Raw genomic sequence first — 12257 nt, 5'->3', positions numbered from 1 at the left:
GCTCCCGGCAGGGCGGTACCGAGAGGCGCTGGTGGAGCACCAGGAGGAGCTGCGCCTCCTGGAGAGCGTGGAGGATGTTATCGGCTGTGCCGTGGCCCATCGGAAGATTGGGGAGCGCCTGGCTGAGCTGGAGAACTATGAAGCTGCTTTGAAGGTAATGGGGGAGAGGGGGATAATCAGCTGCAGGGATTGAGGCTCCCCAGGAGCTGGGCTGAGAGCTACTTTCCCAGTATTCAGCCCCGCCAAAGGCCACGGGGTGAGAGGGGCAGCAAGCCAGAGGAGGGGCGACAGAATGGCTGGAGGGGTTTAAAAGGGAACACTAGGGCACATAGTGGTAACCCCTGAGCTGTCAGCCTTGCAGGGCCCAATTCAAAGCCAGCCCAGATCCATGGGGCTTGGGGGGTCTCATGCGCCCTCTTGTTCTCCTGCTCCATCAGCACCAGCGCCAGCATCTGGAGCTGGCCTGCGCTGTGTCCGACCACACTGAGCAGCAGAGGGCTTGGGCCACCATTGGCCGCACCTACATGTTCGTGGCGGAGAGCGGCCAGGCCGGGGAGGCGCTCTGGGAGGCGGAGCAGGCATTCATGAAGAGCCTGGCCATCTTGGAGGAGCAGCTGGAAGGTGAGAGCTGGGCTGGGAGCTGTGGGACACGGAGCTAGGGAGGGGAGCCATCAGCTTGGGATGTGGTGCGCCCTGGGGAGGGTCACCAGTCGGCCTCTGCCTTGGCTGTCTGACCAGACGGTCTAAGTCCCCACCTTTTACCCCTTGTCCTTGCCCCAGAGCCTGCATCTGGGATGTCCCTGGTCCCTGAGCTCCATGCCCTCCCCGAGCTGGAACTCCCTGGCCTGGCCAGGAAGGGGCAGGCCCTCAGGCTTTCATCCGGGCTTCCCATCTACTCGTGCTGGCTTGTAAGGCCCAGTTAGGCTCGCCGCCGGGATTGTGGGATATGCAGGGGCACTCAGGGACCTCCAGCCTTTTCTGACCTCTCGGTTCCACACCAGGGCAGCCAGGACCGGGCCCGAGACTGTTCCGTAGGGACCTCCCAGCACTCGCACCCCATCCCTTGGGAGACAATTTGCTCAGCTCATTCGGCCAGCTGGAGGGTGAGGGGTCCAGGACCTGTCCAGCCCCTCTCTGGCCCTGGAGCTCCTGCCTTGTGGAGCTGGCTGGGTGACGGGCTGGCTCTGGCTGTCCCAGGGAAGGTGCCGCAGTGGGAGCTGAGTGAGATGAGGGCCCGGCTTTACCTCAACCTGGGCTTGGTGTACGACAGCATGAAGGACCAGGCCAGGTGCAGCCAGTACATCAAGAAGAGCATCTTCATCTCCGAGCAAGGCCCTGGCCCCTCCCTGTGGGGGGCGGGTGGTGGTGCTGATAGGCCGAAGGTCCCTCTGAAGAGCTCCTGTGTTTCCCTGGGGTTCACCCTCTGCTGGTGGCTGCAGCCGTTTGGCTCAGGAAACCAGCTGGTGCTGTGGCTGGGGGGTGTCAGGTGGGGGCCCAGGGCCCAGGGGTTTCCTGAGGACGTGAATGGGCGGGCGACCCTGGGGGTGACCAATCTCCCTCTAGGCAGACTCACCTCTACGAAGACCTGTACCGGGCCTACTTCAATCTGGGCCACATCCACCTGCGTGAGGGGCAGCACTCCAAGGCCATGCGCTGCCTGGAGCGGGCGCGCGACTGCGCCCACACCATGAAGGAGAAGTGCATGGAGAGTGAGTGCTGTGCCGGCATCGCCCAGGTGAGGGCAGCGGGGAGCCCGTACTTGGCCCCCAAGCTCTTCCCCCTGGGGCCTGACCACCCAGCATGGCCAGCAAGGGGACAGCCCCCTCCCCCCCGCCAGGCCAGCACCCTTTGGTAGTTGGACCTCTCTGCCCCTCCCCTTGCTGACCCTGCTGCCCTGGGGCCTTGCAGGTGCTCCTCAGCCTGAGGGACTTTGTGGCCGCCAGGCGCTCGCTGAAGAAGGCCTACGTGCTGGGCTCCCAGCAGCCCCAGCAGCGCGAGAGCATCCGCAGGAACCTGCGTTACGGTGAGGGGGCTCGGGTTGGGGCTCCCTGCGACACGGCGCGGGGGGGGCTGAGGGGACCCAGTGGCCTGTGCAGCTGGCCGGGAGGAGGTTGGGTGTCACTCCCCAGGGCTCAGCCCAGGCTGACTGGGGCTGGGAGCTCTCCACCTCTGGCTCTCAGTGCAGCCCCTCCCCTTCACAGCCCTGTGTGGCTTGTGGCTCCTGGGGCGGTGCCCGCCCCCCCCACCCCGTGTCACAGGCACGCCCAGGGAAAGGTGCCGCGGCTTCTCGGGTGCAGGGCCGCGCTTGCACAGGCCACTCCTGACAGGGCTTCTGGCACGTCCCCGACGTAGCCCCAGTGGCACCACAGGGCGGTGCTTTGACACTGACCCCGCACCAGCCCAGGGGGGCAGCGAAGGGGGCTCAGCAGGTGCTCACTGTCCCAGAGGCCTGCAGGCTGGGTTGGGTGAGGGGCACCTTGGTCCCCACATACCCCTTCACCTGTGGCTCCCCTACCTGCCCTGAGCCTCTAGGGGGAAGAACCCAGCCCACCCCCGGTGCGTGCCACTCACACTGCTGGCCTCTCCCCCAGCCATGAAGGTCAGCCATCTGCAGGAGGCTCTGGAGGAGGCAGTGCCCGGCGACTTGCAGACAGCCCTGGGCCTTTGTGAGCAGCTGGGGGACCTGTTCTCCAAGCATGGGGACTATCGCCGGGCGGTGGAGTTCTACCAGAGGCAGGTGGGTGAGGGCTGCCCCTGCTCTCGGCCTGTGGGCTGGGGGAGGACCAGGCTGCCTGGAGGCTGGGCTCCGTGCATGGTAAGGGGCTGGTTCCGCTTCCTCCTAGCCGCCGAAGTGCTGCCAAGCTCTGGCCCGAGGGCAGGGGCACCCGCTCAGATTCCTGCAGGCAGCAGGGATGGGGCTGGGCGAGCCCTGCGGGGGCGGGCGGCCACCCCGGGCACAGCATGCTGTGGACGGTGTCTCTGGCAGCTGCGCTACGCCGAGTCCCTGCAGAAGCCTGAGCAGGAGCTGGCTGTGATCCACGTCTCTCTGGCTACCACCTTTGCGGACCTGAGGGAGCCCGGCCGGGCGGTCCAGCACTACCAGACGGAGCTGGCGCTGCGGCGAGGAAACCCACTGGAGGTGAGGGGGCGGCCTGGGCTCTGCCTTCTGCCCGCCGGTCTCACCCTGCAGGGCCTGGGGACCCCGTGCTGGGCTTGGCCGTGCTCTGGGGAGTTGCGGGAGGGGAGCTCAGCTAGCAAGCAGGGCCTGGCTGGGCCCCACAGCTCGGGAGCAGGGAAGGAGGGTGGGGCAGGAGTAAGAGTCAGGATGGCAAAGGAGTTGCTCTTTGTCACTTACCCCGTGCCCCTGGGTGGGCTCCCTGCCAGTGGAGCTGGACTGGTGGGGGGAAGCTAATCCCATTGTCTGTGTGCCCCAGGAGGGGAAGACCTGGCTGAACATCGCCCTGGCCAGGGAGGAGGCTGGCGAAGGCTACGAGGCCCTGGAGCCCTGCTTTCAGAGCGCGCTCCGGTGCGCGGAGCAGGCTGGGGAGCCCAGGCTGCAGGTGAGGGGACGGGCCCAAAGCTGCTGCCCAATGGGGATGCCAGTGCTCGCCTGCAGCACCCCCTTCAGGCTGGGCAGCTGGCAGTGCCCCTCCCGGGGTCCCCCGAGCCTGCGATAACTGAGACTGGCACCCAGGAGTCCTCCCAGCCCCCCGCCCTACGCACAACACCTCCCTGCTAGGGCCTGTGGCCGAAAGTGCTGGTTTCTGGCCCCCTCCCGCTTCCAGGCTCTGCTCCTTGTTGGCACATGCCCGGGAGGGACCGTGCTGCTCACCTGCCGGGGAGCCCAGCTCCTCACTCCGCCCAGGATTCCAGGCTGCACCCGGCTCCTCCTGCGCCAGCACAGCAGAAAGGCAGGGGAAGGGCGTGGGGTGCCGGGGCTCGGAGCTGAAAGGCGCCCAGGGCAGCTGCGGTGCTGGGGCTGGACTCGAGAGTGCCTAGCCAGCGTCCTCCCCTCACTCGTAGCCTGTCTGCTGGGCCAGGCTGGGGGGCCTGGCAGCTGCTCCAGTGGTCAGTGCTGGGAGCTGCTCCTTCTGGGCTAGGCAGGGGCTGGGGGACCTGGGAGCTGCTCCAATGGTCAGTGCCCTGGCCTTGCTCCCTGCAGGGCCCCTTCAGGCCTGGGGCGGGGCCTGGGGACTGCCTTAAAGGCCAGCGCCCCCAGCTGACAAGGCCTGGGCTAGCAGCCCTGGGAGCGCCCAACCCCATCTGCGGCTGGGCAGGGTGATCAGCCCATCCTTTCACCCCCCCAGCGGCAAATCCTACAGCACCTTCACCCCCTGCAGCAGAAGTGGGGGCGCCCTGAGGCCCCCGACACGCTGGCCAGGCTTCAGGGCCTGTGCCGCTCGCAGGGCTGGAGCAGCGCCAGGGACAGCCGGGAGGAGGAGGAGGAGGAGGAGGACAGCAGCGAGCCCCTGGAGGAGAGCGACCTGGAGCTGTCTGAGAGCGGTGAGTGGGCCGGCTGGGGGGGATGGGGAGGGAGCCGGAGCCGAGTCCCGGCCGGGTGAGGCTGTAGCCCTGCGCGTCTGCCTGGCGCGGGCCCCCCTTTGGCAGGGTGGGGGCTGTATTGGAGCCGGGTGCCTCACTCAGGCCTGTGCGTTCCAGACGGGGAGGAAGATGACCTGGACGGCTACAGCAAGAGCGTGCCTGGCCGCCGCAGGATCGCCAAGGTGAGGCTGGGCCTGGGCGCAGCGTCCTCGCCCCGTGGGGCCGTCGCTCCAGCTCCTGCGCCGGCGAGGCCGGATCCCGGGGCGCTGCGCGGGGCGGGGGGCCTAGGGGGTGGCTCTGATCTGGGGCCCCCGGGCAGTGCTGACCCCGCCTCCGCCCTCCCTGTGCCCTGCAGTGGAACCGGCGCAACGACCGGGGTGAGACCCCGCTGCACCGCGCCTGCATCGACGGGAACCTGCGCCGGGTCCATTTCTTCCTGGAGCAGGTGGGAGCCGCTCCTCGTTCCCAGGCAGGGCGCCCTGGGGTACCTTCCGTCGGCCCGTGGGGGCAGCTGGGCGGCTGGCTGGGGTCGCGGCGTCCCTCTGCTCTGGCCCTCACAGCCCCCAGCAGGGGACGCGTTCAGCAAGTGTGTCCTGCCTGCAGGGCGCGTGGGAGTGAGCCAGGTAGGCGCTGGGCACTGGGGCAGCTTCCCGGCCTGGCCCGCAGGGAGGGCAGCTGGAGGGGGAGATCCTGCGGGAGTTGGCATGAAGCCCAGCAGGGCACCTGGCCCCCACGTAACCCTCATGCCTGTTCATGTCTCTTTCCTCCTGGGGGCAGGGCCACCCCCTGAACCCGCGGGATTACTGCGGCTGGACCCCGCTGCACGAGGCCTGTAACCACGGGCACCTGGGTGAGTGGTGAGGAGGGTGGGAGGGTGTCGGTGTGGGAGGCGGATGACGGCAGGGGCTGGAACGGGTGATGGGGGCCGGCTGGAGGGGGCCCTGGTGCTGCCACCCACCAGTAACTGCCGGCTCCTGTGCCCAGAGATCGTGCGGCTGCTGCTGGAGCGTGGTGCCTCCATCGATGACCCCGGGGGCCCAGGCTGCGAGGGGATCACCCCCCTGCACGACGCTCTCAACTGCGGCCACTTCGACGTGGCCGAGCTGCTGCTCCAGAGGGGCGCGTCGGCGGTGCTGAGGAACGCCAAGGTGGGGGAGCAGCGGCCTGTGGGCGGGCGCTGGGCTGGGCACCCCTGCACAGCTGTGGGGTTTCTGGGGGCGGCCCTGAGGCTCAGCCCCTCCATCTTATCCGCCGCAGGGCCTGAGCCCTCTGGGCACCCTCCGGGAGTGGGTGAGGATGTACGGCCGGGACCTGGACCAGGAGACACGCCAGCGCTGCCGAGCCATGGAGCAGCTGCTCAAGGAGGCGGTGGTGGGGCGAGGTGAGGCCGGGTGGGAGTGGTGCTGTGGGGGGGCATCTCTTGGGGGCTGGGCCCAACTCACGGGGTTCCCTGTCTCCCGCCCAGCAGCAGAGGTGGCTCAGCCCCCACAGGATGTGCCGCACAGCCAGCTGTTTGATGCGGAGCTCTCTGAGCCGCTGACACCCCCCCACTCAGCTGTGGCCCCCCAGCCCCAGAGTGGGGGCCCCTCCACGAAGGCGACTGCGCCCTGCAGGATCCTGACCCAGCGTGGCGGGCAGGGGCCAGAGTGCTGGGCCAAGCTGGACGAGTGCATGACCCCGCTCCGGCCCATCAAGAAGAGGCAGCGGCTCCTGAGCCTGAGGGCGCCGGGGGAGGAGAGCCGGGTGCCGGGGTTCCTCGGGCGGGCAGAGCCTGGGCTGCCCCCCGCTGGCACCGGGCAGGCCAAGTACGAAGCATCCATCCGTGGCGTGGGCAGTGCCCAGTCCTGCCAGGTCCCTGAGCAGGTGCCGGCCGAGGCCTCTGCCAGGCCGGCCCTGATCCCAGCCGAGGAGTACGTGGGGGATGACTGGCTGGAGGACGACCTGGGGGCGAGCCGGGAGCCCCACAAGAGGAGCCACCGGCGCCCGGGGGAGTCGGGCTCGGACTCAGGGGGCACCAGTGGGTCTGAGAGCGACGGCGCAGCCCCCTTCCCAGCTGCTCTGCCCCAGAAGAGGAGGGCCCGGCAAAGCCGCCTCACCCAGATAGTGGACAGGACGTCGCTGGGTCGGTCCCGCGGGGGCCAGGCCCTGGTGGCTCCGGAGCCAGCCGCTGGTCTGAGGCCCGTAGACGGCAGTGGAGAGGCCCCACAGGTGAGGTGCTGGGGGTGCACAACAGCAAGGGAGTCCCCTGGGCTGTCTCTTGGGTCTTGACTCCCCTCTCCTGTTCCCAGGCCCCACTGCTGGCTGCAGCCCCGACTCGGCCACCCCCCATCCGAGTGCGGGTCCGGGTCCAAGACAACGTCTTCCTCATCCCCGTGCCGCACAGGTGAGAGCCGCCTCGCATCCTTCCTCCCAGCGTGGCCCAGAGCCCGGGAGTCCTGCCCCCCTAGCCGGGTCTGGGGCAACATTAGCAGCACCCTCGGAGGGGTCCAGCTCCCAGGCAGCGCCAGGGGGTCAGGGACTTGGGGTAACAGGGCCATTCCCCTCTGCCACTGAGGGGGGCTGCCCTGTTCCTGCCCCACCCTGGGAGGGCGGGCTGGGGGCCTGGTTCTGGTGGGGCGCTCTGGCTCAGCCCTTCCCTTCCCTTCCCTTGCAGTGGCCTCGAGAGATGCCCGGTGGCGTGGCTGGCAGAGCAGGCGGCGCAGCGCCACTACCAGGCCTGTGGCCTGCTGCCCCAGCTCACCCTCAAGAAGGAAGGGGCACTGCTGGCTCCCCAGGATCTCATCGTGGACGTCCTGCAAAGCAACGAGGAGGTGAGGGGCACCCGAGCCAGGATTGGCGCTTCCAGGGCTGAGCCCACCAGGTCCCCCTGTAGGCCGCTGAAGGGTCGTGGTGGGGCCCATCACTGTGGACTCTGCACCAACCGGCAGGGCCCAGATGACTGGGAGCTCGGAGGTCTGGCTTCACCCCTCACTGGCGATGCCCTTCCCCTTGTGTTTGAGCCTGCCAGTGCTGCCCAGCCAGCCGGCCTTCCTTCCTACCCATAGGGCTCTCGTCTGCCTTGCAGGTGTTGGCAGAGGTGCAGTCCTGGGACCTGCCCCCGCTCACCGACCGGTATCGCAAGGCCTGTTGCAGCCTGGCCGTGGGTAAGGGGATGCCACGGACCCTGCTGCCTGCCTGCGTGTGGGAACCGTTGGATGTACAGGGTCTCGCTGGGTTTTGTAGCGCCTCAGGGCGGTCAGCCGGCTGGGGAGAGTGCCAGCCGGCCCGTGGGGGGGACAGGCAGGAGGGGCTCCAGTGGGAAGGCTGGTCCAGGGGGCTTGGGCACAGCTGTGCCACCGTCTGCGTGTGTGACCTCGGGCAAGTCCCTCAGTCTCCGGGTCACTGGCCCAGCTACGGAAGGGGACAGAGGTGGAATGTGGCTTCGGGTGGACAGATTGGTACCCCCAGGGCCGTGCTACATGCCAGGGGAAGACCTGTCCAGCATCCGCTGAACGGTGCGCAATGTCAGGAGCCCTCGGTCGCGGCTGCCCCCCACGTGGTGCTGGGCGGGGGGAGGGTGTCCTCGGTCGCGGCTGCCCCCCACCCTCTCCCTGGCTGCTTGGCTCTAGCCCCGGCCAGGCAGCAGCTGGCTGGGAGCTCGTCAGTCTGGGTGCCCCACAGCAACTGGTCTTCCCTCATGGACTCCTGTTGCAGGCGAGCACCGGCTTCTGCTGAAGATGATGGAGCTGGAGGAGTCGGGCCCCTCGTTCAGCACCTGTGGCCTCTCCTTGCACCAACCCCACCTCACCCCACTCCTGCGTGCCCTCAAGCTGCACAGCTCCATCCGCCAGCTGCGGCTGGCTGGGACGGGGCTGGACGATGGCCTGGCTGCCGAGCTGCTGGCTACGCTGGGCACCATGCCCAGCCTGGCCCTCCTCGACCTGTCGGCCAACCAGCTCGGTGCTGAGGGGCTCCGCGCGCTGGCAGCAGGGCTGCCCTCCCAAGCGGTCTTCCAGGTTGGCTTGTGGGTGTGTCCAGCACCTCCCTTCCCCTCAACGGCAGGTGGGAGGGGCCCCGGCCTCCCGCCTGAACCCCGGAGACACAAGCAGGTTCGGGGACCCCCAAGCTGCCCATCCTGGCGCTCTGGGCTACGGCTCTGGCACTGCTGGTGTAAAGGGCCCTGATGAGCTCCTGCCAGGGCTGCCCTGATGGACACCAGGGGCTCCCCGGATCAGGGAGGAGTAAGCTGTGGCCGTGCTGGTGCCAAGGTGCCTGCTCCTAGGTCCTTCTGGGGAGGGGCTGGTTGTGAGGGTCCCTGTAGCATGGGGGGGGCTCTGCTGCTCCGTCCCTTCTCTGGGGCTGAGGCTGCCGCTGTGGTCCTCCCAGCGGGGGTCCAGCCCCGGCTGTCTGGTGGCACAGGGCAGAGCCCAGCAGGTTGGGGTGACTCCTCCGCCCCTGTTGTTCCAGAGCCTGGAAGAGCTGGACCTCAGCCTGAACCCCCTAGGGGACAAGAGCTGCGAGGCCCTGGCCTGCCTGGTTCGAGCCTGCCCGGTCCTGACCACGCTCTGGCTGCAGGCCTGTGGCTTCTCTGAGGCTTTTGGGCAGCACCAGCGCCTCCTGCTGGCCAAGAGCCTGAAAGGTAAGTGCCCCTGCACTCCCCCAGCCCCGAGTGGGGGCACAGCAGGCGTGGCCTCATGGTACAGGTGGTGCCCTCCCTTGTGGCTCCCCTCCCCCAGCGCCACGGTCTACAGGCTAGGCCCCCCTGTGACACAGAGGCACTGCCAGGAGGGCCCCATTCACTGGGACGGGGCCTACAGCTTGGGGGTGAGGATGGTTCCACTCATGGAAAGAATGCGGACCGCTGTCCTGTCCGCTCTCTGCCAGCTTCTGCCCCACAGCTCGCAGCTACCCAGGCCTGGGCTTGCCTCAGTCTTGCCCCACAGCCACCACGCCCTGGGTTCCCTGCCAGGTCTGCCCCACAGCAGCCTGCTCTGCCGTTCTTTCCCAGTGCAGGCCTGTTGGGTGCCTGAGTTTCCAGTTAGGCAGCTATGGACAGGCCCTCCGCCAAGCTCCCAGCCTCCTTTATCTGCCCGGGCCAGACGGCAGCTGGCTCACTCTTAACACACTGTCTCTCCCGCATGCCCCTGGCCCAGGAGCTGTGCACCTGAAGACCCTCGCTTTGTCCCACAATGCCCTGGGCTCCAGCGGCCTGCAGCTGCTGCTCAGGAGTCTGCCCTACGCCACCCTCAGCCAGCTGGAGATTGGCTCGGTGGCGGCCCGCCTAGGCGAGCCTCTCGTGGATCCGGTGGTCAGGTGCCTGACACAGGTACGGGTGCAAGGGGGTCCTGCAGTAACCCTTCTCTGGCTCCAGGAGTTGCAGGAGCTCTGCATGTGGCAGGGGAACCCCTTTTGTCCTGGGGCTGTGGGCCTCTCACGCAGCTGGCTTCGCCCTGACTGGCTCAGCTGTGGTGTGTGGCTTTGGGCTCAGCCCCCCCCGTTCCATTCCAGCAGGGATGTGCGCTCACCCACCTGGCTCTCTCTGGGAACCACCTGAATGATGAGGCTGTCGCAGAGCTGGCCAGGTAAAGGGGCAGCGCTGGGGTCCCTGGGCCAGGGGCTTTGCTGTGGGGCAGAAGGTAATGGGGTGGGTGTGTGACACCAACCTTCACCCAGCTGGGTCCTATGCGGAGTGATCTCCTGCTGGGTAGGAGCCGTGGGGTGGCTGGGCCCAGCAGCCAGCCCATGGGGACATAGTAGGAAGAGAGCCTGAGTGAGAGGTAAGGTGGCCATGTTCGCCTTTAGCCCACTGGCCACCTTCTGTCCCTGCATTGTGCTTTTCTGGGCCACCAGGTGAACCCCCTCCCGTAAAAAGAGGCGGAGTGGGAAGGGAGTCTGAGCCACAAGCCCTTGGGTGGGAGGCCTGGTGAGCGGCAGGACCTGCCTACAGAACCGGGCGTACGTGGATTGGTGGTCGGGTGGAGCTGCTGGTTCTGCTACTGCACTTCACAGGCAGTACACCTGTCCAGCTGCCTCCCTTCCCCGTCGCACCTTGTGCTCCCTGGGGGTCTCGCTCCAAGGCTGCAGTGCCAGCACACCGCACATCTAACACCTAGCCCCCAGGGAGTGGGTGGGCCATGGGGCAGCAGTGCATTGTGGGTGAGCCGAGAGGCATGGGGCTGTTTGACTCTCTTGGTCCCAGGTGCCTCCTGGTTTGTCCCACTTTGATCTCCCTGGATTTGTCTGCAAACCCAGAGGTTACCAGCGGGGGCTTGCAGATGCTGCTGTCAGCGCTGGGGGAGAGGCGCCAGGGGCTGCAATACCTCAGCCTGGCAGGTGAGGGGGTGAAGGGCTCCAAGATCCCTGGGTTGCGGAGGGGTCCTGCTTCCCTGCACCTGGCAGGGCCGGGGGAGCATCACCCTGCCCTCGCTGGAGGGACTGAGAGGTGATCCTGAGGGGGCAGGGGCAGGCTGTGAGCCCTGGAGTTTTGCTCCTGATCCAGCAGAGCCCCCGGCCTGGCTGGCGCTGCCGAGTTGCTTCTCTCTCCGTAGTGGTGTGCAGAGCAGAGCAGAGCAGAGGAGGCAGGACTGGAGTAGTGAGGGGCTGCAGCTGATAGAAAGGGCACAAGGGGGGTCACCCAGCCTGTCCCCTCTTGGGCCGGGTCCAGGATTCTCAGTGAGCCACAGTGGCTACAACGGCCTGTTTCCTTCCCGCAGGCTGCAGGGTGCGAGGCCCATTGGACAGCACCACGTGGGCCCGGGTCTCTGCCAACGTGCGTGAGCTGCGGCTCTGCAGCCGGCAGCTGAGCGGCAGCAACCAGCGGGGCGTGGGTGAGTCCTGGCTTGGCCCCCCGGGCACCTCTCTGAGCGCAGTCACGCAGCACCACAAGCTCTTCTGTAAGAGCATCTGAAGTGCCCGACCGCTCGCAGCTGGAGCACACAAGAGGCCCATCCTGCTTGGGGCTGTGGCTGCTCGCAGAGGGAACTTGGGCAGACGTGAGGAACCAGGCACGGTGCCCGGCCTGTGCCAGCAACTTTTCTGCACTCAGAACTCAGGCCTCGCCCATGGGGAGGGGCAGGACCTGGCTGCTGCTGCTGCACAACCTGTTCTTTCTGGGGGCCCAGAGCCCTGCAGCTTCCCCCCACCTGGCACCAGTGCAAGCTGAGAAGGGAGCTGCTGGTCCCGTCGTAACCAAAGGAGGCAGGGCCCCGGCTGCTGTTGTGGAACTGGGCCTGTCTGCCTCGGGCTCCGAGCACCAGAACGCTGCAGGACTCTGCCCCATGGGGGTCCCTGGGCTTTGGAACCAAGGCCTCGGCTGTGTCCCCAGGAGGCAGTGAGCTACCGGGCCTGTGCTGCTAACAGAGAGGGGTGGCAAGTCCCAGAGTGTCCCCGGAGAGCTTGCTTCCAGCCTGTGGTGTCTCACCAGCTGCAGTCACACCTGCGCAGCAGAACCCTGGGGCTGCTGGCAGGGCTGGGGGGTTGGCTCCTGGGGCAGCACTGGCCTTGGAGCAGGCTCTGAAGCCAGCGTGGGGAAATAAGCTGCCAGAGACTGAAGGCGGCCACCTGCAGAAGAGCCCTTCCCTACTGCACGTCTCCCCACACAGGTGGAGGGTGATATTTTATTTGTCCCCCATTCCCGAGCTGTACAGGTTCTAGCTCTGCCCTGCCAGTGGCCACTGGACTAGTTCAGACAGACTTATTAGCTGGCTGGTGTTTTCTTGGCTGCACAGGGTGGGCTT

At 67.4% G+C, this 12257-nt stretch overlaps 1 protein-coding gene across 1 annotated transcript; it reads left to right on the top strand.

Moving 5' to 3' along the window:
* Positions 1 to 509: 509 nt before the first annotated feature.
* LOC142009029 (tonsoku-like protein) lies at positions 510 to 11512 on the top strand. Its single transcript, XM_074986472.1, has 23 exons — positions 510 to 621; positions 1198 to 1327; positions 1564 to 1735; positions 1909 to 2023; positions 2592 to 2737; positions 2987 to 3139; positions 3435 to 3560; positions 4308 to 4503; positions 4660 to 4724; positions 4898 to 4987; positions 5320 to 5392; positions 5527 to 5690; positions 5800 to 5923; positions 6008 to 6750; positions 6831 to 6925; positions 7196 to 7352; positions 7607 to 7685; positions 8236 to 8537; positions 8989 to 9160; positions 9675 to 9847; positions 10030 to 10103; positions 10721 to 10854; positions 11235 to 11512. The coding sequence occupies exons 1-23, from the start codon at positions 525 to 527 to the stop codon at positions 11426 to 11428; spliced, it is 3774 nt and encodes a 1257-aa protein (XP_074842573.1). The 5' UTR covers positions 510 to 524; the 3' UTR covers positions 11429 to 11512.
* The last annotated feature ends 745 nt before the right edge of the window (positions 11513 to 12257 follow it).

This window comes from Carettochelys insculpta, chromosome 2 (assembly GCF_033958435.1).
Source record: "Carettochelys insculpta isolate YL-2023 chromosome 2, ASM3395843v1, whole genome shotgun sequence".
Taxonomy (NCBI): Eukaryota; Metazoa; Chordata; order Testudines; family Carettochelyidae; genus Carettochelys; species Carettochelys insculpta.
This window is presented reverse-complemented; position numbering and strand designations above follow the sequence as displayed.